At 36.2% G+C, this 23,889-nt stretch overlaps 1 protein-coding gene across 5 annotated transcripts in view; it reads left to right on the forward strand.

The window, feature by feature from the left end:
• Positions 1–23,889, forward strand: part of SMC6 (structural maintenance of chromosomes 6) — a 73,583-nt gene that overhangs the window by 45,357 nt on the left and 4,337 nt on the right. For 3 of the 5 annotated variants that reach the window (XR_014839789.1, XR_014839790.1, XM_003125342.5), the window contains 8 exons: positions 3,236–3,371; positions 4,536–4,616; positions 5,711–5,881; positions 9,425–9,562; positions 10,432–10,577; positions 14,029–14,154; positions 17,143–17,248; positions 22,725–22,877. Coding sequence is in view for 1 of the 5 variants with exons in the window: in XM_003125342.5 (XP_003125390.1) it covers positions 3,236–3,371; positions 4,536–4,616; positions 5,711–5,881; positions 9,425–9,562; positions 10,432–10,577; positions 14,029–14,154; positions 17,143–17,248; positions 22,725–22,877 (1,057 nt within the window). In the remaining 4 variants the exon portion in view is untranslated. Of the gene's footprint in view, positions 1–3,235; positions 3,372–4,535; positions 4,617–5,710; positions 5,882–9,424; positions 9,563–10,431; positions 10,578–14,028; positions 16,762–17,142; positions 17,249–22,724; positions 22,878–23,889 lie in introns of all 5 variants that reach the window. The other 2 variants (XR_014839788.1, XR_014839787.1) reach the window with 2 other exon arrangements.

A 23,889-nucleotide genomic window follows, 5' to 3' on the forward strand; every position in this document is an offset into this window, starting at 1 on the left:
CCACTGTACCATGACACTTAAACCAGGCCTTTCTAATTCTTAAATGGGCAGGATTAAATTATATAGTAGGGCAAACATAAATGCAAATGTGTAAGCAATATGGTAGTATTACTCCATGTAATTCATCCTTTTTATTTCAACAAAAAATGCATTTGTGTCCTAAATCTTTTAAAAAGTATAACATTCTTGGGAAAGATTGTCAGTGTATCATCAGCAAATCAGGATCCTTGGTTCTAGCATTTTAGTAGCAATTGCTTAATACTTACTTTTGAAGTCAGTAATTGCCTAGCTAAAAGTATTTGCATCAGTGTGTAGTGGACAGAGCTTTTGTTTTAAAACCAGGTGAGCATTAGTTTTTTAAAAAATTTTTAGAAAATTGTTTTCCACATTGATAAACTGTATTAATGGAAAATATACTAAGTTCTGATGATATTTAGTGATATTTATATCATCTGTTTGGGCCTGAACCAGTATGATAGTTGTCTGATGTTTGGAAGTTTAAAAACATTCACTGGTATTATTTAAATACAGAAATATATAAATTAGAAAACGAAAGTAGCTCATAATCCATTTCTCCATGGTCCCTTTTGACATTTTAAAAATAGATAAGTTGGAGTTCACCTGAGGCACAGCAGGTTAAGGATCCGGCACTGTCACTGCAGTGGCTTGGGTCGCTGCTATGGCACAGGTTTGATCCCTGGCCCTGAAATTTCCACATGCCATGAGTACAGCCAATTAGAATAATAATAATAATGAAGTAATTTATGCATATGGTGAGAAAATTTAAACAGTAAAGTATGCAATGAAAAGGGAGACCCTCTGTGCCATCTTTCTCTCAAAAGTAAGAACAGTTTCATATATATTTCCAGAACAGTTTAAAATTGAGATATAATTCACATACCATCAAATTCACTCTAAAGTGTACAATTTAGAGATTTTCTTGTAGCCATAACTGTTTTCTAATTCCAGAACATTTTTTATCCCACCAGAACGAAAACCCATACCCAGCAGTAGTTATTCTCTCATTCCTCCCCACCACTGATCTTGAATTTGTCTTTATGGATTAGTCTATTCTGGATATTTCATATAAATGGAATCATAATATGCATTTTTTTTTTTTTTTTTTTTTTTTTTTGTCTTTTTGCCTTTTCTAGGGCTGCTCCCAGCGGCATATGGAGGTTCCTAGGCTAGGGGGTCTAATCAGAGCTGTAGCTGCTGGCCTCCGCCACAGCCACAGCAACGCAGGATCCGAGCCATGTCTGCAGCCTACACCACAGCTCACAGGAATGCCGGATCCTTAACCCACTGAGCAAGGCCGGGGATTGAACCCACAACCTCATGGTTCCTAGTCAGATTCATTAACCACTGCGCCATGATGGGAACTCCCATAATATGCAGTTTTATGTCCAGTTTATTCCAGTTTAGTATTATGTTTTCATGGTTCGTTCATATTGCACTGTGTAGCGGTACACACGTGGTTTCTGTATCTTGCTTTGTCTCTCAGTATTTATCTTGGAGATCATTCTATAGCAGCACATTTAGAGCTGCCCCTTGGTATGGCTATATTGTAATCTCACTAACCAGTTCCCTGTGGAGGGACACAGGCCGTTTTGAAAATATGTGCATAGGTTAAATTCTAAATGGTGAAAGTACTAAGTCAAAGGGAGTGTGGAATTTTAAATTACTTAGTAGCTGTTGCCAAATAACTGACATTGTTTTATTAACATGCAATTTATGGCTCTAGATTTCAAGGTTTATTTATTGGGTAAATTGTTTTTTTGTGTAGCAAAATTACTGTTTGTTAATTAAGGTATAGATTTGTATATGATAGAATAAATGTTCATTATTAAAGCCTGCAGGGCCATCATGAGTTTTTACATCTGGCCCCATTTTTACCAGAAATATCATATTTACTCTGTTCCTTTTCTCATTTTATCATTTGTTTATCATTCAGTCAGCTAACATTTATTGATTTAGAAAAAAAAAATTTGAGCATTCTACAAGGTAGTGCAATTATAATAGTTCATCCAATTTAACATGCTTTATTATTTTACATATCAGTAAAAAAAGAAAAAAATGCTTCTAGTTGAACCACAGGCTGGAAGATGTTTTGAAAATTCAGAGATGTTAAAATGTGGGGAAATTCGAATCTTAATGAAAGCTGACCTACACTCTTCATCAGAGAAAAATTGCTTTTAACTGCACAAGTGGCCTCTTCTCCACCAGGCACACAATTTTGTGAGTCACATGCATCAGTCAGTGAGGCAGGAAAAAGATCACATCCAAAGACAGCTGTCTCTGCTAGCGTGGAGAGGCTTTATGGCTCTAATATCTGCTGACCTTACCTTCCAACTCTTTTTTTTCCTTCCCTCCTTCCCTTTCACTCCCCACATTCAAAACTGTTAAGCTGGAGTTCCCGTCGTGGCGCAGTGGTTAACGAATCCGACTAGGAACCATGAGGTTGCGGGTTTGGTCCCTGCCCTTGCTCAGTGGGTTAACGATCCGGCGTTGCCGTGAGCTGTGGTGTAGGTTGCAGACGCGGCTCGGATCCTGCGTTGCTGTGCCTCTGGCGTAGACCGGTGGCTACAGCTCCGATTCAACCCCTAGCCTGGGAACCTCTCCATATGCCTCGGGAGCGGCCCAAGAAATAGCAGCAACAACAACAACAAAAGCAAAAGACAAAAAGACAAAAGACAAAACTGTTAAGCTGACTATCAGTTTAATTTGTTTTCACTGCTCTTTGCCTTTTCGTATTTTCTATCTTCTCTAGTTGGTCTAGCTGGGGAAAACTTCAGAGAACACAAGTCAGTTGTCACTTCTCCCAGACTCAGGCTTAGGTTCCCATACTACTGTGGGCATATAGTAGTGTCCTGTTTACATTTTAATGTTATGGTTCATTTTCTCGTTGTTTTGTCATTTTGTTTGATTCCTTTATGTCTTAATTCTATCACTGTACACAATGCCCACCACACGTAAATCATATCATAAATCACACATAAATCAAATCATTTCACATCAATGAAATAAGTAAAATATGATTCCAATTTAGAAGATGCTTCTTGAAATCCTTGTGTTTTTATGTTATGAATCACTTAGTAGGAATAGAGAGCTGGTGTAAATGAATATGGTTTTGCAAACACGCCTTTATAAATAAGCCTTTCTTTGTAAAGGTCTAAATACTTACAATATTTAGAAGTAGATTTAAAGTATTTTTTCCCTTCTCTTCTCAATTAAGTGACTTGGAGAATGAGGTCGAAAATAAAAAAGCCCAGATACTGAATTTACAGCAACATTTGTGTGCTCTTGAAAAGGATATTAAGCGCAATGAAGAATTTCTTAGAAGGTGTCAACTGCATTATAAAGAATTAAAGGTAAAAAGACATTTCATTTTCTCAGCTTAATCACATCCAAGTTATTTTTAAGTTGTTATCATTCATTTAGTTAGAAGAGTAGTTCTTAAACTTTTTGGCCTCAAACCCCTTAAAAGTCTAAAAAAAGCTTTCATTTATATGGGTTCTATCTATAGGTATTTATACTATTGAAAATTAAAGCAAAACTTAAGAATATTAATTCATTAAAAAAAACACAAATAGATTACGTGTTAACATTTTTATGAAAAATAACTGTATTTTCCAAAACCAAAAATACTTAGTAAAAAGATTGACATTTTATATTTTTGTAAATCTCTAATATCTGGCTTAATAAAATTCATCTGAACTGGCATATCAGCTTCTGTAATCAGTCTGTTGCAATGTTACATATCATAGAGTTTATAAACCTCCTGTATACATAGAAGAAATTGATAGTAAAAGTGGTCTTAAAAAATGTCTTAAAGAGTTCCCATCATGGCGCAGTGGTTAACGAATCCAACTAGGAACCATGAGGTTGTGGGTTCGATCCCTGCCCTTGCTCAGTGGGTTAACAATCCTGCGTTGCCGTGAGCTGTGGTGTAGGTTGCAGACGCGGCTTGGATCCCGAGTTGCTGTGGCTCTGGCGTAGGCTGGTGGCTACAGCTCCGATTAGACCCCTAGCCTGGGAACCTCCATATGCCACGGGAGCAGCCCAAGAAATAGCAAAAAGACAAAAAAAAAAAAAAAAAAAAAAAAAAGTCTTAAGTGTTTTTGTGAAAATAGTTTTGACCTCATAGACCATCTGAAAGAGTTTCAGAGATACCCAGGAGCTACTGGCATTGGGTTTTAAGAACCACTGGAGTAGAGTAGTATTTCCGTAACTTGAGATTGGATGTTTTAGGAAAATATTTTCTTGGTGGACTCAACGTTGCCATCACTTTAACTGCAAAGATGGAGGGCTTACATGTGCTTTGCATGGGAAAGGATTAGCAATTATAGTGATAAAAGCAGGCTTTATACATAACTTCCCTTGGTTCACTTAATGCTAATGTATTCTTTCATTAACTGTGGAATCCTTCTATAACATAAAACAGTGGAACTTTGTCAGTGAATACAGCCTTTTAGGGTTTTATTTCTCATTTGTTTTTATGTTACTAAAATCTGAATACTTTTTTTTTTCAAAAGATGAAGATCAGAAAATGTCTTTCTGAAATTCGGGAACTTGAGAATATAGAAGAGCACCAGTCTGTAGATATTGCAACCTTGGTAAGATTCTTTTCTTCAATTTAAATATAATGTTAAAGGACAAAACCATCATTTAGATTTAGAATATCTGCTGTCAGCTTTTTTATAAAAAATCATTTTGCTTGAGGCTGCTTTTTATAATTGCTGTCTCCGTTTACAAATAAGATCGAAACTACCTGGTGTATGGCCTTCGAGTTCCTTAATATTTTGCATGTACATAGCTTGCGTGCATAATAATTAGTTTTGTCTTCAATTACATGAAATGAAACTTTGTCAAAGCTTAATTGTGCATCTAAATAGTAATGTAGTATGCTAGGTAGTTCAAACCAAACTACCTAGCATAGTGTTTTTCAGAATTAATCAGTATCAGTATTAGTGATATCTTTTAGTCAGTTGTAGTTGATCTCTTTGCCTTATTCTCTTTTTTCCAAGTTCATGGGGAAAAACCCCACATATTTGTTACTCTATTTTAATTTATTTTAGGTTTCTTTCTATGACATTTAGCTTAGCTTCCTGAGTTATTATAAGTAGTGAATTAGATAGATTGCAGAATCTTGTTAAAATGAATAAATAGTTATCAATTGTCTACTCTGTACCACACATCATGTTAGATGCTGGGGGACTCAACAGTGAACAAAGCAGATAAAATCTCTGCACCGATAGAGTTTAATCCAACGAGAATTGGTCTTTATTTTTTATTAGTGATCTGGTTTTCTACTTGGTGTTTTCCTGCTGTAAATCCTTTTATTAGTAGACTAAATTTCTTAAGCGTATGGACTATGTCTTGATTTATTTTTGTTTACTCAGCTTCTGTCTGGCAGAAAATAGGTATCTATATATACTATATTTTGAAAGAAAAAGTGAGTAGATAGAGATTATTCCTTTTAATTATGACCTCAAGCACACAGTTTGTCTTCTAAATGTAATCCTTTATTATTTTTGAACTTAATTTCTTCTACTTCCTAATTTACCATTAAGAGTATGAAAATATCCTAATATTCTTTGTATTTGTCTTTAACCTATAGTGTCTCCTTTTCTAGAATTGTTTGTATTGTTTTTCTGTTTGATAACTTAAGTATTTTAATTAATTTTATATGCTCTGTAAATGTTACCAGGAAGATGAAGCTCATGAAAATAAAATGAAAATGAAAACAGTTGAGAAAAATATGGAAAAACAAAAAGAACATATGGAATATCTTAAAAGTCTGAAAATAGAAGCAGAAAACAAATATGATGCAATTAAACTGAAAATTAATCAGCTGTCAGAACAAGCAGATCCACTTAAGGTATATATTATTGTTATTCTGACATAGGTGTTTTTTATGTTTTAGTTTTATATCCACAGTGTATTTGCTAGATATTACCCTAATAGAATTTATGGTTAAATATAGCTATAATCATACAAAACTACAATGAAAACCAAATTTTCATCATCAGATCAATTAGGATTAAGTATTTCTGCTAATGCTTTTAAGGAGAATAAATTGCTAAATTTCTGTCCTCCTGGAAGATTTTAGCTTTTGTTCCCTTTTTATTATGCGATTTTTTTGTTTCTACTTTTAGAACCAGAGTCTGGGACAGCTTGTCTGTCTGTACTGTTTCTGTGTTTGCCTCTACTTTTACCCCACCTTTCCTCAATAGCTGAAGGATTAGTTGATATAAAAGCCAACTTGAAATAAAGTGCCACCCAATTCCTACTTATTAACATACCTGCATTATAATTCCAGCCTGAATTCAGTTGGCTTCTTTAAAAAAAAAAAAAAAAAATGCTTTGGAGTTCCCGTTGTGGCTCAGTGGTTAACAAATCCGACTAGGAACTGTGAGGCCGCAGGTTCGATGCCTGGCCCCCCTCAGTGGGTTAAGAATCTGGCATTGCCATGAGCTTTGGTGTAGGTCGCAGACGCAGCTTGGATCCTGTGTTGCTGTGGCTCTGGCGTAGGCCGGAGGCTACAGCTCCAATTAGACCCCTAGCCTGGGAATCTTCATATGCTGTGGGAGCAGCCCAGAAAAGGCAAAAAGACAAAACAAACGAACAAACAAAAGAAAACAAATGCTTTTTGAAACCAAATTTAGGGAAATAAATTTTAACAATTAAATTCTGTAAATTTCACTAGGTTGTTTAATAGCTTCGCTATCAGTAGCTTATTATTCTCATTTTAAATGACTGGCTCAGTATTCTCAGAACTTCAAATTTTATTTATAAGACAATGAAAAGAATTAATAGCATGTTTTAATAAGGAGAGGAATATTGTGCAGGAAAATTACCCTCTTTGAATCAGAATGTTTTTAGATATTTTAAAAGTTTAAAAGAATTTACGTGCATGTAAACTTTACTGTAATTGTCTCCATTGGCAATTTTAGAAAAAATAATTTCTTAAAGGAAGTTAGAGGAGCAGCTGCATAGAAACAAATTTTCCCTGTTCGTGGTGGCCTTCCTACAGTGTGGTGATTCCTGCCTGCTGTTATAATGCAGAGTGGTTTTGTTTTTTTCTATTTGAGATGAGAATGAAAAATAGGAAAATAGACTGGTGAATTAACTGATTAGGAAGAATATAAAACTTTAATAATGAAGTTGTAAGGAAGGGAAAAGCATTAAATGACTGAAGGATTGAACAGGGTACCTTAAAATCAAAATGATGGAGTTTGCTAAGACAATGTAGAAAAATAATTAACATTTAAATTATCCCAGATAACTTAAAATCAGAAAACGAATAATAAGCTGTTTTTTGTCCTCTTAAGGACCTCTATGTTAAAGCAACTCTTGGAATTGAGAGTCTGTAAATATGTGCAAGAGCAGAAAATATGAGCAAAAGGCAGTAATTCTTGATCTTAACTCTGTCTTGGTTGCACATAAGTGAAAGCCGGGAGGTGAGTCCTGCAGTGACTCTGCATGCAGTCAGCCAGGAGCCAAGAGGGTCTTCCTTTGCAATATCACATGCCACTAGCCAACAGGACCAAGAAGATTTGGCTAACAAAATAATTTAACTCCTCAGAAACTGTCATCATGAGGTATTAGCAGCTTCTGGATGTAACCTGTTTGCTGTCAGGACATTTGTTCATCTTGTGTCAGAGGGGTGCTGAGGAGTGGGATACTCAGTTCAAATATGTAGCCATTGATATCTTGGCTAGGGAATATTTTTCTCACTTTGAACCGTTTGTTTTGATTTACACTGCAAACTTAATGCTTTATTTGCAATTTAAATTTTTTGTACAGGGAGTGTGACCCACATCAAGTCTATGGTGATAGATGATCTGCATTATTGAAATAGGAGGGCCTCTCAGCTTCTAATAGAGATAATAACTGTTTGTTTGGATTGAGGATGACTCTGCTTTTAAAAATTCCAGGATCTAATGATTTATATTTTTTAAATATAATTTAAAAATTTATTGATACAGGGTTGTATGCAACAAGTGATTATAATATGTATTTAGCAATTTATCTATTGTTATTACATAACTAAAATTATTAGTTAGGCATCAAAGAGAATAAAATGTTTAAATGATTCTGTCCCTTCTAGCATCTTAGCCTTTTTTTTCTTTTTTTTTTTTTTAAAGTGTAATTGATTTACAATGTTGTGCCAATTTCTGCTATATAGCAAATAACTATATAGCAAATAACTTAGTTATACATACATACATATATACATTCTTTTTTTATATTCTTTTCCATCATGGTCTATCCCAGGAGATTGCATATAGTTTTCTGTACTAAACAGTAGGACCTTGTTGTCTATCCATTCTAACTGTAATAGTTTGTGTCTATTAACCCCAAACTCCCAGTCTGTCTCACTCCCCCTTGGCAACCACAAGTTTGTTCTCTATGTCTGTGAGTCTCTTTCTGTTTTGTAGATGGGGTTGTGCCATATTTTAGATTTTGCAGATAAGTAACATCATATGGTGTTTGTCTTTCTCTTTCTGACTTCACTTAGTATGATTATCTCCAGTTGCATCCATGTTGCTGTGAATGGCATTATTTTGTTCCCTTTTATGGCTGAGTAGTAGTCCATTGTATTATGTACCACACCTTCTTAATCCAGTCATCTGTCAGTGGACATTTGTTTCCATGTCTTGGCTATTGTGAATCGTTAAGTCTATTTCTTTAAAGGCTGTGCTTTCTTGAAGGTTAGAAATTCTACAGATTTAGGGCTACAGAGTTTAACTTTAGATCTAATCCATTTTAGTCCTCACCCCAAAACCAAGGTGAATGCCACTGTCTCTTTTTAATATCTCTAGGTCTCTGTTTCAACAACAAAATGAAGTTACAGGAAATACTCTTTCGGTTCCTTTTTAGTTTTAACTTTGATATTACCTTGGGCATTAATTTGTTAAATATACAAGGACAAAGCAAAAACCATGATAAACGTGGAGAAAAGAACATCAACACCCATAGTTCTTTTCATCCAAGTTTATAAGTCAAGTCTTTCTAAAGTTGCTTAGGAGAAACGATTAACCAGCACAAATCTTTCCTGATGTAATTGACCCCTTTGGCTTCTCTGTCAGTTACCTTTGTAACTTCTATCACTTGCATTGTTTTTAAGTCTTTTCAGGCTAATGTGGCTTCTCATGAAGCTACCTTGTTTACCAAAATAAAGTTGAAAACGTCATAATAAACGGAGACTTCATTTAAGAACTAGAAGATGATAATGTGACTTCTTAATCTGGGGAACACCTCACTTCTACTGAGACACAGACCTGAGCCCCTTAACACTTGCCTCTTTAAGCAGCATTATCCTGTCCTCTTTACTGAGTTGTCAGTTAGTTTATATCTATGTTGATGATTTTTTAAAGCAATCTTTTCTTTATAGATTATTTTGGTTTTATTTAAACAGGATGAATTAAACCTTGCCGATTCTGAAGTGGATAACCAAAAACGTGGGAAGCGGCATTATGAAGACAAGCAAAAAGAACATTTGGATACTTTAAATAAAAAGAAACGGGAGCTAGATATGAAAGAAAAAGAACTAGAGGTTATCCATCTTTTTTAATGTTTCGTTTACAACCTTAGTCATAATTATTAAGGTATTTTTCTTTATGTCATGTTTCCAAACATAGACGAGTTATCTGATGAATGTCTGTTTTGTATGAAGTAACAGCTGTTTTAGGTGAGTAAACAGACGAAAGACTTAGGGACTCTCAAAGTATGGGGGCTTCGTAGTCCTACATGACATAGATGTAGACAGGACTGTGGCAGTTCCTGCCTCTGAGTGCTTTGGAAAATGGCACTCCATCCTCTAAAAGAGCTCTTTAAATGCCCAGCTTGGCATGTGCATAGCCACTTTATGTCAGAAAAAGGCACTCCTGCCTCTGAGTAACTTTGGTGTGAGCTGGGCTGGAGTTCGGCTCCCACTTTCTAGATAACCCTTGCTGACAACTGTAAGCCACAGTTGGAAATGGACTATAGCTTTGCTTTTACCTGTCTTAGGAAAATAATTTAAACTCTTTAACCCACTGCCTTGCCTGTTTAAGATTTACTATATGAATGCTGTGAATATAAATACTGGGTACTAAAACGCACGGAAAACTGTGTCTGACCTGAGGACCCTGGATGCCAAACTTTTCATAATTGCTGCTTGACATTTGTTTCGCTAGTAAGTTGTGGAGATCTTACAAATTCTTAAAGTTGTATACACTAATGCAATTTTCTCTTGAAGATTTTTGATGGCTCTGGAATGTATTCTGAATATAAAGCTGAGAGAAACGACATTGATATTAAATGTAGTTAAAATAAATTTCTTAAACACAAGTTCAGAATTTTACTTTGCATATTTTGGCACAAGTAGTACAGTGAATTGTAATATCAAAGAAGAGTTTTAAAGTTAAACATCTGTTATCTTAGGAGAAAATGTCACAAGCAAGACAAATCTGCCCAGAGCGGATAGAAGTAAAAAAATCTGCATCAATTCTAGACAAAGAAATTAATAGATTAAGACAGAAGATACAGGCAGAACATGCTAGTCATGGAGATCGAGAGGAAATAATGAGGTAAGCGATGGCTAGTTTTTCTACTTTATGATATTATCCATATATATATTGTTGAGACAAAAAATAATGTTTGTGTATAAATCTTAAATTTGGATAGATTGTTGCTTTGGTGTATAGTTATAGCTAAACTAGTCTTTCATACATGTATTATTAATAATAAACTATTTTTCCTTCAGAATTACTACAGAACTTATTATAGAATGACATTTTAATATAAATGCCAATTTTTTTATCTATAAGATTCACATAGATGTGAGAATATTCAGTTTCACAAGTAATCAAATAAATGCAAATTAAAACAATTAGGAATCATTTGTATAAACAGATGAAAAAACATATTTCATGTCAGCTGGATTTCAGTGAAATGGATATTTTTATATTACTAGTGAAAATGGAAGCTCTAGTATCTTTAGAGCACAGATTCTGAAGCAAGAGAACCTCTGTTTGAATTGCAATTCTGTTACCTACTAAAGTGATTTCGGAGAGTTATCTAAAATCTCCCTGAACCTTATATTTCTCATCTATAAAATAGGTATAATTATAGTAATTACCATATTGAGTTATGAAGATTAAATGAGATAACCCATAATAAACAGAAAATATAAAATACATAGTATGTTAGATGTTATTGTTAACAGGCCCTTCTGAAAACCATTATGGCAGTTTATGTTAAGGGCCTTAAAAACACCAGTTTGAGGAGTTCCCGTCATGGCTCAGCAGTTAACGAACCCGACTAGCATCCATGAGGACACGGGTTCGATCCCTGGCCTCGCTCAGTGGGGTTAGGGATCCGGTGTTGCCATGAGCAGTGGTGTAGGTCGCAAACACGGCTTGGATCTCGAATTGCTGTGGCTGTGGCATAGGCTCCAGCTCCGATTCGACCTCCGTATCCTGGGAACTTCCATATACTGAGGGTGAGGCCCTAAAGAAGACCAAAAAAACAAGGCAGGGAAGAGGAGTGATACTGTTTTCAAAAACACTGGGAAGAAAAGGGGAAGAGTATAAAAAGGCAGGCAATGAAAAGCTTTTTACTTTTACTTATCTAATTATTAAATATGCTTTCAGTGTTTCTTATGCAAATGCAAGATATGAGTGTCTATTATTTTTTATCCTTGCAGATATGAAAAGCACACTGTATAAATGTTTTTGGTTACTTTCTTTGTTAATATATTTTGTTTATTTATTAAAGTATAGTTGGTTTACAGTATTGTGCCAATTTCTGTTATACAGCAAAGTGACTCAGTCATAAACATCTATACTTTTTTTTTTAATATTTTCCATCATGGTCTATCCCAGGAGAGGTTGCTTTCTTTGACTGAATAATGTATTTTGTAGATCTTTCCATGTCATTACATAGGTATTTTCTCATTGTTTTTGTGTGTGTGTGTGTTTCACAGTATTTAACGCTCCCCTACTGGTAGATGGTTGAGTTTTTAAGTTTTAACTTAATCTTTTGCTGTTATAAATGGTGCACAAGAAATAATTTTGTACGTGCATCATTTTGTCTGTATTTAGAGGTGTTTTGTGTGTGTGTGTGTGTGTGTGTGTGTGTGTGTGTGTGTTTTAATAGGGTAAACTCCATTTTGGCAGATTCCTCTTTCTAGGGCTTATCCTTTTTTTCACTCCCATCAGCAATGAGTGCTTGTTTCCTTACAGCCTAAATAGTTTGTTATTTTCTTAGATTCTTTTTGCTGATGGATATATTTCCTTTAAAATATATATATACCTCAGTGTAATTTTAATTTGCATTTCACTTCTGAATGTAGTTAACATCTTTTCATGTCTTAAGGACCATTTATTTATATTTCTTTTGTCTCTAACTTTTGAGTTTGAAAGAAAATTTAGCCTAGTGTAAAATCTTTTTTCTCTTGAGTATCTACTTATGATTTTCATATGTTAAATTCTCTAACTTAACCATAATGTCAAGTTCTTTGATCCTAACCTTGGTATACATAGCGTTTTTTTTGCCTTTTTTTTTCTTTTTTACGGCCACACCTATGGCATATGGAGGTTCCCAGGCTAGGGGCCAAATGGGAGCTGCAGCTGCCAGTCTGTGCCACAGCTGCAGCAGTGTAGGCTCGGAGCTATGTCTGTGATCTCTACACCACAGGTCACAGCAATGCCAGATCCTTAACCCCCTGAACAAGGCCGGGGATCAAACCCACAACCTCATGGATGGATAATAGTTGGGTTGGTAATCTGCTGAACCACAGTGGGAACTCCCACAGTGCTCTTATGTAGATTTGTCTTGTTTCTTAGATGTTTTCTTTTATTTTCAAATATTTTCTGTTCTGTTGTTTAGTTTTCTTTTTTGAGGTCTTCAGTTATACAAGTGTTGCATATCCTTTGTTGCTTTTAGTTTTCTTTTGTCTAACCATTCTATCTGTTTTTTCCCCTTTTTTTGTTTGCTTTTCTCATTTCTGATCTCTGTGTCTGTTGATGTTTTCTGTGTTGGCTGTTTGCCCCATGCATCATCTCATTTTGTCTTCATAGCTTTGTGTTTTTGTTTTTGTTTTGTCTACACTTCAGTGACCCCACTTCAGTTCTGCAAGTTTTTGCTTCTCCTCCTCTTGTTTGGTTGTGACTTTTTGTTGTTTTACCTATCTGTTAGCTTTATCTATTCTTACATTTCTGCTTTGAGGTATTCTTTCCTGGGAGCACTTGTCTCATGTTTTGTTTTCTATTGCTTTAATTTATGCTGTTCAATTATAATTTTAATCTACTTTTGGCAGCATTGTTCTAACAAGTTTTTGTTGTCTTTAGGGAGAATTTCACAGCTCTTTCCCAGCTCCTTTTTTCCCCCCTATAAATATCTTCGTATGGATGTCTTGTGCTTTTTTTGTTAATCATATTTTTAATTAGTTGAATTTTCCTCGGCTTGACATTTGAAGGAGGATAGGGCAGATAACTGAGAGCTGTGGCCAGGCTTTGCTCTTCATACTTCATCAGGATCTTTCTTTCCCTTGCTAAGCAATGAGCTGTTACACTCCACAGCCCTGCTTCTTTGACCTCTTTGACCTTGCCTTGTTGAGGCTGAGGTGGGGGACCCTAATGCTCACCCTGTGTTCTTCTGTTCCTGCTTGGCGTCTGTCACTAAGGGGAATGTTTCTCGCCTTCCAGTGTGATCCCTTCCTTTTTAGAAGGTCTGTATTTGCTGGCATTCTCTTAAGATCAGCCACTCCGGGCCCCATTTGGGCATTTCCTCACCCCCTTTCTTTGTTTTCTCTGGGGCTTGGACTTTGTTTCTGCCCAAACAGTCTTACAGCTCTCCCCAGTCAGAATACACTGTCATTCTAATAGCGTATTTTGTCTTGAGATTTATGAAATCTGCTTCTACTGGGCCCCTCAGCACTCCCTACATTCCCTGTTCGTAGTATTAAATGTATTTGAGATTTTACTTTATGTTTCAGTGACTGGTATTTATTTACTTAATATTTTATTCATAAAATAGGCAGTATCAAGAAGCAAAAGAAACCTATCTTGATCTGGATAACAAAGTAAGGACTTTAAAAAGGTTTATTAAATTACTGGAAGAAATAATGACTCATAGATACAAAACATATCAACAATTTAGAAGGTAAGTACATTAAGAAATATTACCACGTCTACATTTTTGGCTCTTTTGTTGCTGTTGTTAATCACATTCTCCTTTAGAAAGAGTAATATATTAAATTAAAACAACTTGCATGATTCGTTTGGGAAAAAAAAAATGTTTAGTGTCTGGGATCCTAAAATTAACCAGAGAATTCTGGATTTGAAGGGACGTTTATAGCAATCTTTTTTAACCTTCACTACATTAGATTACTGGAAAACTCAAGGATGGCTGTTCAGACTCTGCTTCCTTTGGAGCTCGTTGGTTCCTGAAACAGCCTCTTTCACTCTTGAACATTGCATGTTCTTGAGGGATGCAAGTTTCCATGGGATCTGTTTAGTTTCTCAGTTGATTTACCATGATCTGCGGGAAAGTTGTAGCTGTGTGGATGCAGAATCTGTTTTGTTATTGCTGCTGTATCCCCAGTACCTACTACTGTGCCCGAAATACAGTAGGAACTTGATATATATTGATTGAATGAATGAATACAGATCAGTGAAACAATATTATCAACATACCCAGAAACATGCAGACTCACAGGAATAGATTGATCCCAGCTAAAAATCACAAGAGAAATAAACCAGGGTTGACCCTTTATATACTTGAATCCAAAGCAGCCCTAATCGTTCTACCTAACCTCAAATTTCCCTATGGCATTCCCTTAGTAACATGATTTTATCTGCCTTTATACCAAAAAGTACAGTCTTAAGACCATAGGAAAAAAAATTTTAGTGAGCTCTAGTACATATGGGGAAGTCAGATGAAGCCATGATGAGAAACAGGCTTTGCATGTTTGACCATATTCCTTAACTAAACTGTAGGTTAGTTTTTGAAATGTGTGTTTCAGTTTTATAAGCATGTTATTAGGACTTGAATTAAAGAGTTTTTAATTTTATCCTTTTGAGGCTGCTTTTAAGTTTTTAGGTGAGACCAGAGCAGGCTTTGGTCAAGGACCAATTTTATTCTACCTGTGAACCCGTGCTCTTCTGAGTGCTCTACTGATACCCTGTGAGTTATATTCCACTCGTGCCTGTGGGAATGTGAACTAGTCCTGGCTCTGGGTGACCTCGGGATTGTTTCTGCTGCTTTGGGGTGTTTCTCTTACCAGTCTTGGGCAGTGTCCTCACACCAGCACTGACGAGGAAGGGACTCAGCCCGAGGCTCGCCCAGCCTCTCTGGGTTCTCTAGAGTTCTCTCTGTGCTGCCCTTTCTTCTCTGGACTCTGCTTCCTGAGCCGGAGCGGCCCTGGCCTCGCCAAGCCCCCAGCTCTGGCTTCTCAAACCAGGAGACCTCTAGGCTCTGCTTGGCTTTCCACTCCCTTTTACTCTTAACAGAAGCAGTAATTTGGGGACATCCCCTGGGCTCGATCTGTTTGTTTCCCATCTTTCAGAGATCCTTTTGGCTGAACTGCCGGCAGTGTCTGATATCCAGGGTCTGAAAGCTCATTTCATACATTTTGTCCAGTTCTCTAGTTGTTTCACTCAGAAGAATAAATCTAATGCCTATTACTATACCTTTTCAAGAAGCAGTAGATTTGTTTTTATATCATTAATTAGAAATTTTATATATATAAAGTATTTTCTGTAAAAGCATTGGTCTTATAGTTTATTATCTCTGTGTTTTATATTGCTTATATTTTATATGCATATATATGCATATATCATATACAATATTTATATACATATATCACACACATATACATATATCATATATAATACTTGTATATGATATTTATATTGTTTATGGTATGTTTTGTATTATTTATACAGTCTTGGGAGTACAGTAAAAAATGGTCAAAATTTTTAACAGTTTTATCTCTATAACCTTGCCGTTTCACATGGACAGTCTCTTTTAGACACCCCATGACTGGAAGCACTTGAAGAATACATGTCTGTATTGAAAGGTAGAAAAGTTAACAGTAAATTCTGAAAACCAGCTAGCAGTAGTTGTTGTGGCAGCAAAAGAAAACCCAAGCTCTTGGCATTTTCTAATGTGGAGATTTAATACAGTATAGAAAGGGAATTGAGAGGGAAAAGAATAAAATGATAGCTATTCTGAAGAAAAGAACCTAAGACTCATCAAGAAACAAAGATGTTAAGAAAAATAGCTAGTCACCTGTTACCCAGATCTTATTTTCTAAATACCATTTCTCACCAAAAGGAATCAAGGCTCCTTGGAAAAATGGCTGATGATATCAGATCTGAGCAGAGAAGGTACTGATGAGCCTCTTGATACACCAGAAAGTAAGGAAGTGCCCCCCCAAAATGTAGTCATGATGAAAGAGCGTAAGAGGCAGCTTTTAGGAGCTCCCATTGGCAAAACTGGGACAATTTGAAGACCCAAATTAATAAGAACAGTAATGGGTGGTAACCCAATGAATAAAGTAAGAATCTGTGACTAAATCTTTATAAATAGAAGGGTAGTAAGTAAATAAATAATTGAGGAAAACAAGAAAGGTCTTCCTTACAGCAGAGTGCCATCTGATAAATAAGTGGAGTTTGCGCTGTGAGGCAGCGTGTAAGGTATCACAGACACAACGTGATGTGGAGATTGCGCTCGCCCTTTTGCTGCTATAAAGTTAAAGGGAAACAGGCAAGTGAATAGGCTGTTTATCATTCTCTTTGACACTTCTAGAGGGCAGTCCTCTCAAGGACAAGATTTATGTCTTCTGTATAGGGTGATATAAATACATTGAATAATCAGTAGATTCCTGTGGACTGGCTAAAATATAATGGGTTTTATTGTACCTGGGATGGAATTACTTTATGTTTATTATAAAAGGAAATGGGGTGGTAGAAATGTGGAGACATGAACAAAATATAAAGACATGGGCAAAAATCACCTAAAATTCACCCAATGTTAACATCTTGGCATATATTCGTCCGGTCTTACATTGCTGTTTAAAAGATCATGATGAATATACAGTTCGGTATCTTTGTATTCTTCTTAATGTTCCCAATTTCTTTTTTCAAGGTGTTTGACTTTACGATGCAAATTATACTTTGACAACTTATTATCTCAGCGGGCCTATTGTGGAAAAATGAATTTTGACCACAAGAATGAAACTCTTACTATATCAGTAAGTATCCTAACTCTTTGCATTTAATCATTTGGGGAATTAGCTGCCGCCTTTCTTTTTGATGATAGATGGGTAAGTTTTTACCCCTGTTGTCATTGGGAAAATAGAAGAACCTATTGTTAAGATAGTATTTGCCGAGTATTCAAAATTTAAATAATTTTACTGACTGAAGTTACTAGTTTAGCTTTTTTTTTTTTTTTTTTTCCATACAACTTCATTATTTTCTTATGCTGATAATTAGGAATTTTGTTTTCATTGACAGATATTTACCTTTTATTTTCATGCCACTCATTCTTTCTTATAATCCTTACAGCATTTATGTGAGACATTATAGAAAGTCCATATTCTCTGGTCTCACTATAGGAAACCAAGAAAAAAATTCTCAGTGAATATTCTACCCCACGTGATTGTCTTTGTACCGCTTATTTTGAAAGGTATTCTTATATTTAGCCCCTTCTGTAGAAACAAAGCCACCACTTTCAACTTTGTGAGTCTCTGCGTGCAGATTCTTTCATAGTCACATGCAATTAAAGGAGGAAGTGTGGGATATAGCGTTAAAAATCATGTAGTCAGTATGTCAAGAGCAACTACCCACTAAATAAACTTTTCGAATATTTGCTTAGTACTTTTAGTTGTCATAAATATTATACTTCCGTTTTAATACTTAGAATAAGTAATAGTTTGCAACACACATATACAAAAAAGGATACATATCTAACATTTTTTAAAGATAATAATAATTAAGAAAAAGAATGGCAGTGCATTTAAAATTAGATAAATTTTAACTTATTAATATACCAAGGAACTTCATTAATACACCAAGTGGCCAGTAGGCACCTGAAAAAGTACTCAGTATCAGTGATCATCAGAGAAATGCAAGTTTGTACCATAATAAATTACTATCACACTCCTGTTAGCCTGACCAAAATCAGCAAGACTGATAATACCTTGTGTTCCTGAGTGTGTGGATTTTTAAGGTTCATTCCTTGCTAACAGAAGTATAATATTGCAGAACTAATCTGGAAACCTGTCTTGCAGGGTCTATTAAAACAATTCCACTTTTCAGAACTATTTAGAAACCAGTAAAATTCATCTACGGTGATTAAAGTCATAATAGTGGTTACCTTTTAGGAGTTGGTAGTGACTGGGAGAGGATACAGGGAATCTGCTGAGATGCTAGAAATGTTCTGTCTTCATCTGAGAAATAGTTACTTGGATGTATGTGTGTGTGTATGTACATGTCAAAGTTATTTAAACTGAACACCTAAGCTTTGTGTTTTTTTAATAAAAATGAAAAAAAAAGTATTAGGTGTTTGGATAATCTGTTTCTAGAACTGTAGCAATACAAGACAACTGAAACCATCAATGTCCCCATTAATCAAAAGAATATTATTACATTAAGAATTTTTAAGTTAGGTAGTCTTCATTTTACAAACAAGAAAACTGAGCCTGAAGTCCCATGATAGATTTACCAATAGAACCAGGGAGCAAATTTAGATCTCCATGATTTATCTGGGGCTTCATTTATTAGACTGATAGAAAAATGCAGTTTTGGTGCAAAAGACTGCATTCTGTAACTTGGTTCTTTTATGATGACTTTTTTTTGTGTTGAGTTGGTTTGGCTTGGCGTTTTGCTGCTTATGTTAATGTTGCCTTTTCACTTGGATTTTCATAGAGGATTCAGACTTTGATGGTAAATATAAAATTTCAGTGTTAAGTTTAAATTCAGAGTTTTTTTAAATAACCCTTAGAAGATTAAAAAATAAGCAAATGCTCATTTGAGAACCATATAACTTTTCAAATAGTTGTTTGTAGAATGTGTCTGTTAAAACACATGATAAAACTGGTTGGTACTCTGTTTTTTCACCCTGAGCGTGCACGCGCGCGCGTGTGTGTGTGTGTGTGTGTGTGTATAAAAAATCTGGAATTCTGTCAAAATGAAATAGAATTCCTTCCAAGTTCATTTATACTGTGTTCTCAGGAAATCATATAAAAGCATTATCTCACTAATCGCTTTTTTTATTGTTCCCATGATCACTCACTTATTTTTATTTACTTATTCTTTTTATGGCCACATGCAGTGGCATATGGAAGGTCCCAGGCTAAGGGTCGAATTAGAGCTGCAGCTGCAGGCCTACGCCACAGCCATTGCTACACCTGATCTGAGCTGCTTCTGTGACCTATGCTGCATCTTGCACCAATGCCAGATCCTTAACCCACTGAGCAAGGCCCAGGATCAAACCCTCATTCTCATGGAGACTGTCGAGTTCTTAACCCTCTGAGCCACAGTGGGAACTCCTCAAGAAATTTTTTAAATTTATGCATTTCAATTCATTGCTGCTGTTTTTTGGCCACGTGAGAGCCTGTTTTAAGTTGGTCCTATATCTTTTGACTTTCAGTAATTAATTTTAAAGCAGTTTAACCACTAGATGTCACTATAATTCAAGTAATGAAAGGTTATCTTGGCACTTAAAAATGTGACAAAAAAAATCCCATTTACAGTAGCATCAAAAACAATGAAATATTTAGGAATAAATTTAAAGAAATGAAAGATCTATACAGTGAAAACTATAAGACATTGATGAAAGAAATTAAAAATAAAAATGAATGGAAAGATAACCCTTGTATATGAATCAGAAGAATTAACTGTTAAAATGCCCATATTGTCAAAGCTATCTGTAGATTCGGTGCTGTCCCTATCTAGATTCCAAAGGCATTGTTCACAGAAAGAAAAAACAATCCTAAAATTCATACATAACCTCAAAAGACCCTAATAACTAAAGCAATCCTGAGAAAAAAGAACGAGCTGGAGGCTTCACATGTCCTGATTTCAAACTTTGTTACTAAGTTGTAGCAATCAAAACAGTGAACTACTGGCATAAAAATAAACACATAGACCAGTGGAACAGAATCAAGAGCCCGGAAATAAGCCTGTGCATATAAGGCTAACTAATATTTGACAAAGGAGCCAAGAACATATTATGGGGGAAAGGATAGTCTCCTCAGTAAGTTGTGTTGAGAAAACTGGATCTCTGTCTCTTTTTTTTTTGGTCTTCTCTGTAGCCACACCCACGGCATATGGAGATTCCCAGGCTAGGGGTCTAATCAGAGCTGTGGCTGCCGGCCTATGCCAGAGCCACAGCAATGTGGGATCCGAGCTGCATCTGTGACCTACACAACAGCTCACGGCAACGCCAGATCCTTAACCCACTGAGCAAGGCCAGGGATCAAACCTGCAACCTCATGGTTCCTAGTCGGATTCATTAACCACTGAGCCATGACGGGAACTCTGGATCTCTGTCTTAGAACCACTCATAAAAGTCTACTTGAAATGGATTAAGGACTTAAACCATAAGACTCCCAGAAGAAAACATAAGAAAGAAGATCCTTGACATTGGTCTTGTCAATAATATTTTTGGCTTTGAAAAGCACAAGCAACTAAAGCAAAAATAGACAAGTAGAACTACATCAAACTAAAAAGCCTTTGCTCACCAAAAGAATTGATAAAAAGGCACCCTACAGGGAGGTCCATTGTGGCTCCGCAGTTAATGAATCTGACTAGTATCCATGAGGATACAGGTTCATTCTCTGGCCTCGCTCAGTGGGTTAAGGATCCAGTGTTGCCATGAGCTGTGGTGTAGGTCCCAGATGCGGCTTGGATCCTGTGTGTATGTGTCCGTGGTATATGCTGGCAGCTGTAGCTCCAATTCCACCCGTAGCCTGGGAACTTCCATGTGCCACGGGTGAGGACCTGAAAAGACCAAAGAAAAAAAAAAAAAAAAGGCAGCCTACAGAATAGGAGGAAATATTTGCAAACCATGTATCTGATAGAGAGTTAATATCCAAAATACATAAGGAACTCATACAACTCAATAGCAAAACAAACAATCCAATTTTAAAATTGGCGAAGAACCTGAATGACATTTTTCCAAAGAAGACAGATGGCCAACAGGTACATGAGAAGGTGTTCACCGTCACTCATGATCAGCAAAACCACAATGAGATATCACCTCACACCTGCTAGAAGGGCTATTGTCCAAAAGAGAAAACAAATGCTGGCAAGGATTTGAAGGAAGGGGAACCTCTGTTTGCTGTCACTGGGAATATAAGATTGGTGTGGACACTATGGAAAACAGTATGGCGGTTCCTCAGCAAATTAAAACTAGAACTACCATGTCATTCAGCAATTCTGTATGTATATCCAAAGGAAATAAAGTCACTATCTCAGTGATTGCTGCACCCCTATGTTCACTGTAGCATTATTTACAATAGCCAGGACATAGAAACAACCCAAGTGTCGGTTGACACATGAATGGGTAAAGAAAATGTGGTGTGTGTATGTCATATATGAATATGTGTGCATATATGTGCATACACACACAATGGATTACTATTCAGCCATAAGAAAAAGAAGGAAATCCTGCCGACTGCAACAACATGGATGAATCCTGAAGGCATTGCTAAGTGAAGTCAGTCAGACAAAGACAAATAGAGTATGATCTCACTTATGTGTGAAATCTAGAAAAGCCAAACTCATGGAAACAGAGTAGAATGGTATTTGCCAGCAGTGAGGGGATAGAGGAGATGGGTAAGGATGATCATAGGGTACAAGGTATTTAAGGTAAATAGATCTTTTCTTATATTTTCTTCTAGGAGTTTTACAATTTTAGGTCTTCTGTTTAAGTCTTTAATCCAGTCTGAGCTGATTTTCGAGTGGTGTAAGATAGGAATCCAGTTTCATTCTTTTGCATGTGGGTATCCAGTTTTCCCAGCACAATTTATCCAAGAGACTGTCCTTTCCCTGTTGTGTATCTTGGCTCCTTTGTCAAATATTAGTTGACTGTATATACATGAATTTATTTCTGGGCTTTTGGTTCTCTTCCATCAGTCTTTGTTTCTTTTTATGCCGGTACAAATACTATATTGTGCATTTGAAAGTTGCTCAGAGAGTAGATCTCAAAAATGCTCACCACCAACCCCCCAAAAAGGTAGTTATGTGAGTTGATGGATGTGTTAACTAACCTCATTGTGGTAATCATTGTGTATATGTATTTCAAATTATGCCGTGTACCTTAAACAATGTTATATGCCAGTTTTATCTCAATAAAGCTAGAGAGGGGGGAAAAAACTATAATGGGAAAACTAGTTTAAATAACTTATTTTGATCACTAACCTTTGCCAAACATTGGCACTTTTATTATTAAGCCTTTCGAATTTTGGTAGATTTATGTTAGATCTGGTTATGGTGAGGAAATGTTTTCAATTTGATTATGTTATAATAAAACAAAAACCCACCTACACAGCTCAGTGTTTTACTGTAAAATATTTTAAATGGAATAGATGTCATTTTCACATCACCACGTGATTTTGTTTTGTTTGTTTTTACTATAAATCCATCCTTCTATTGCTAGCTAATCTTTTTTGTAAATAAATTAATCTGATTTTCTATACTTTGTTTTTTGTTTACTCATTCAAGGTTCAGCCTGGAGAGGGAAGCAAAGCCGCTTTCAATGACATGAGGTCTTTATCTGGCGGTGAACGTTCTTTTTCCACGGTTTGCTTCATTCTTTCTCTTTGGTCCATTGCCGAATCTCCTTTCAGATGCCTGGATGAGTTTGATGTCTACATGGTAGTGTTAACTTTTAAATTCTCTTAATTTTTTTTGATTGTTTGGGATACAAATTAGGGAAGGAATTAGTTTTACCCGTAATAGAAAAGATCCTGCTCTGACACTTCGCCTGTGTTAAGTGTAGAGAAGAACTAGAAAATTACCATTCTTTGCACACTGTCAGGGACCCTGTCCTAGATTTCAGCCTTTTCTCTAGTTTATTTCCCTCTTCCGTTTTAACATGGAAGTATAACCAGCTCACCACCCTGGCTTCAGCTCTCACCACTCACCAGTTTGTTCTCTCCCATGTTGCACAGCCACACTTTTCAAAAGAAGGGGGAGCAAGAACATTGGACTTGAAAGTTAAAGAACTGAAGATTAACCTGCCTCTGTCACAGTTATCCAAGTGACTTTGGATAAAGTGTCTGTTCTCCTTTGGGCCTCAGGTTCTGCGTCTATAAAATAAGATTATGAATCACCCACCCCATAGGCTTAGAGTGAGGCTCCAGTGAGGTGCTCTGGGAAATGTGCTTCTGTGTGCAGGCACATGGAAAGTCCTCCCGCTTTGCTGTTCATCATTCTCCTTACCTCTTCCTGCCTCATTCGTTACTAAACCTGCTGTCATCTGGGTTTAGACGGCAATACTCGAGCAAAACTTGTTTAGCAAAAATCATCAATGAACTTGAATTCTTTAAAGGATTTGGCACCACAGACTTATCTTCCAGCCCTCAAACTGTGCCTTCTTACCCATTTCACACTTCTCTTTGTTCCCAGCATGCCAGTCCGCCTCCCCTAATCCAGGCACCTTTAAATGTTTGCGGTCGTCTTTGTTGTTAATGTTCTTGGATATCATATTCTACCTACTCCACTCACCCCGCCTCCACACACACACATGCACGCAGTCCCAAAGTCTACTGCCTGCATTTGGGTACCCACCAAGTCTGAGCATCTCATTCTGCTGCCCTCTAGACCCATGTGCCCAGCTGCCTGCTAAACATCACCTGATGAGCAAACCACATGTCATGCTCAGCCT

This window comes from Sus scrofa, chromosome 3, assembly GCF_054392235.1.
Source record: "Sus scrofa isolate SSC_HxYL_T2T_F1_AM1 chromosome 3, Sscrofa_HxYL_maternal_Yorkshire_Landrace_v2.0, whole genome shotgun sequence".
NCBI classification, from domain to species: Eukaryota; Metazoa; Chordata; class Mammalia; order Artiodactyla; family Suidae; genus Sus; species Sus scrofa.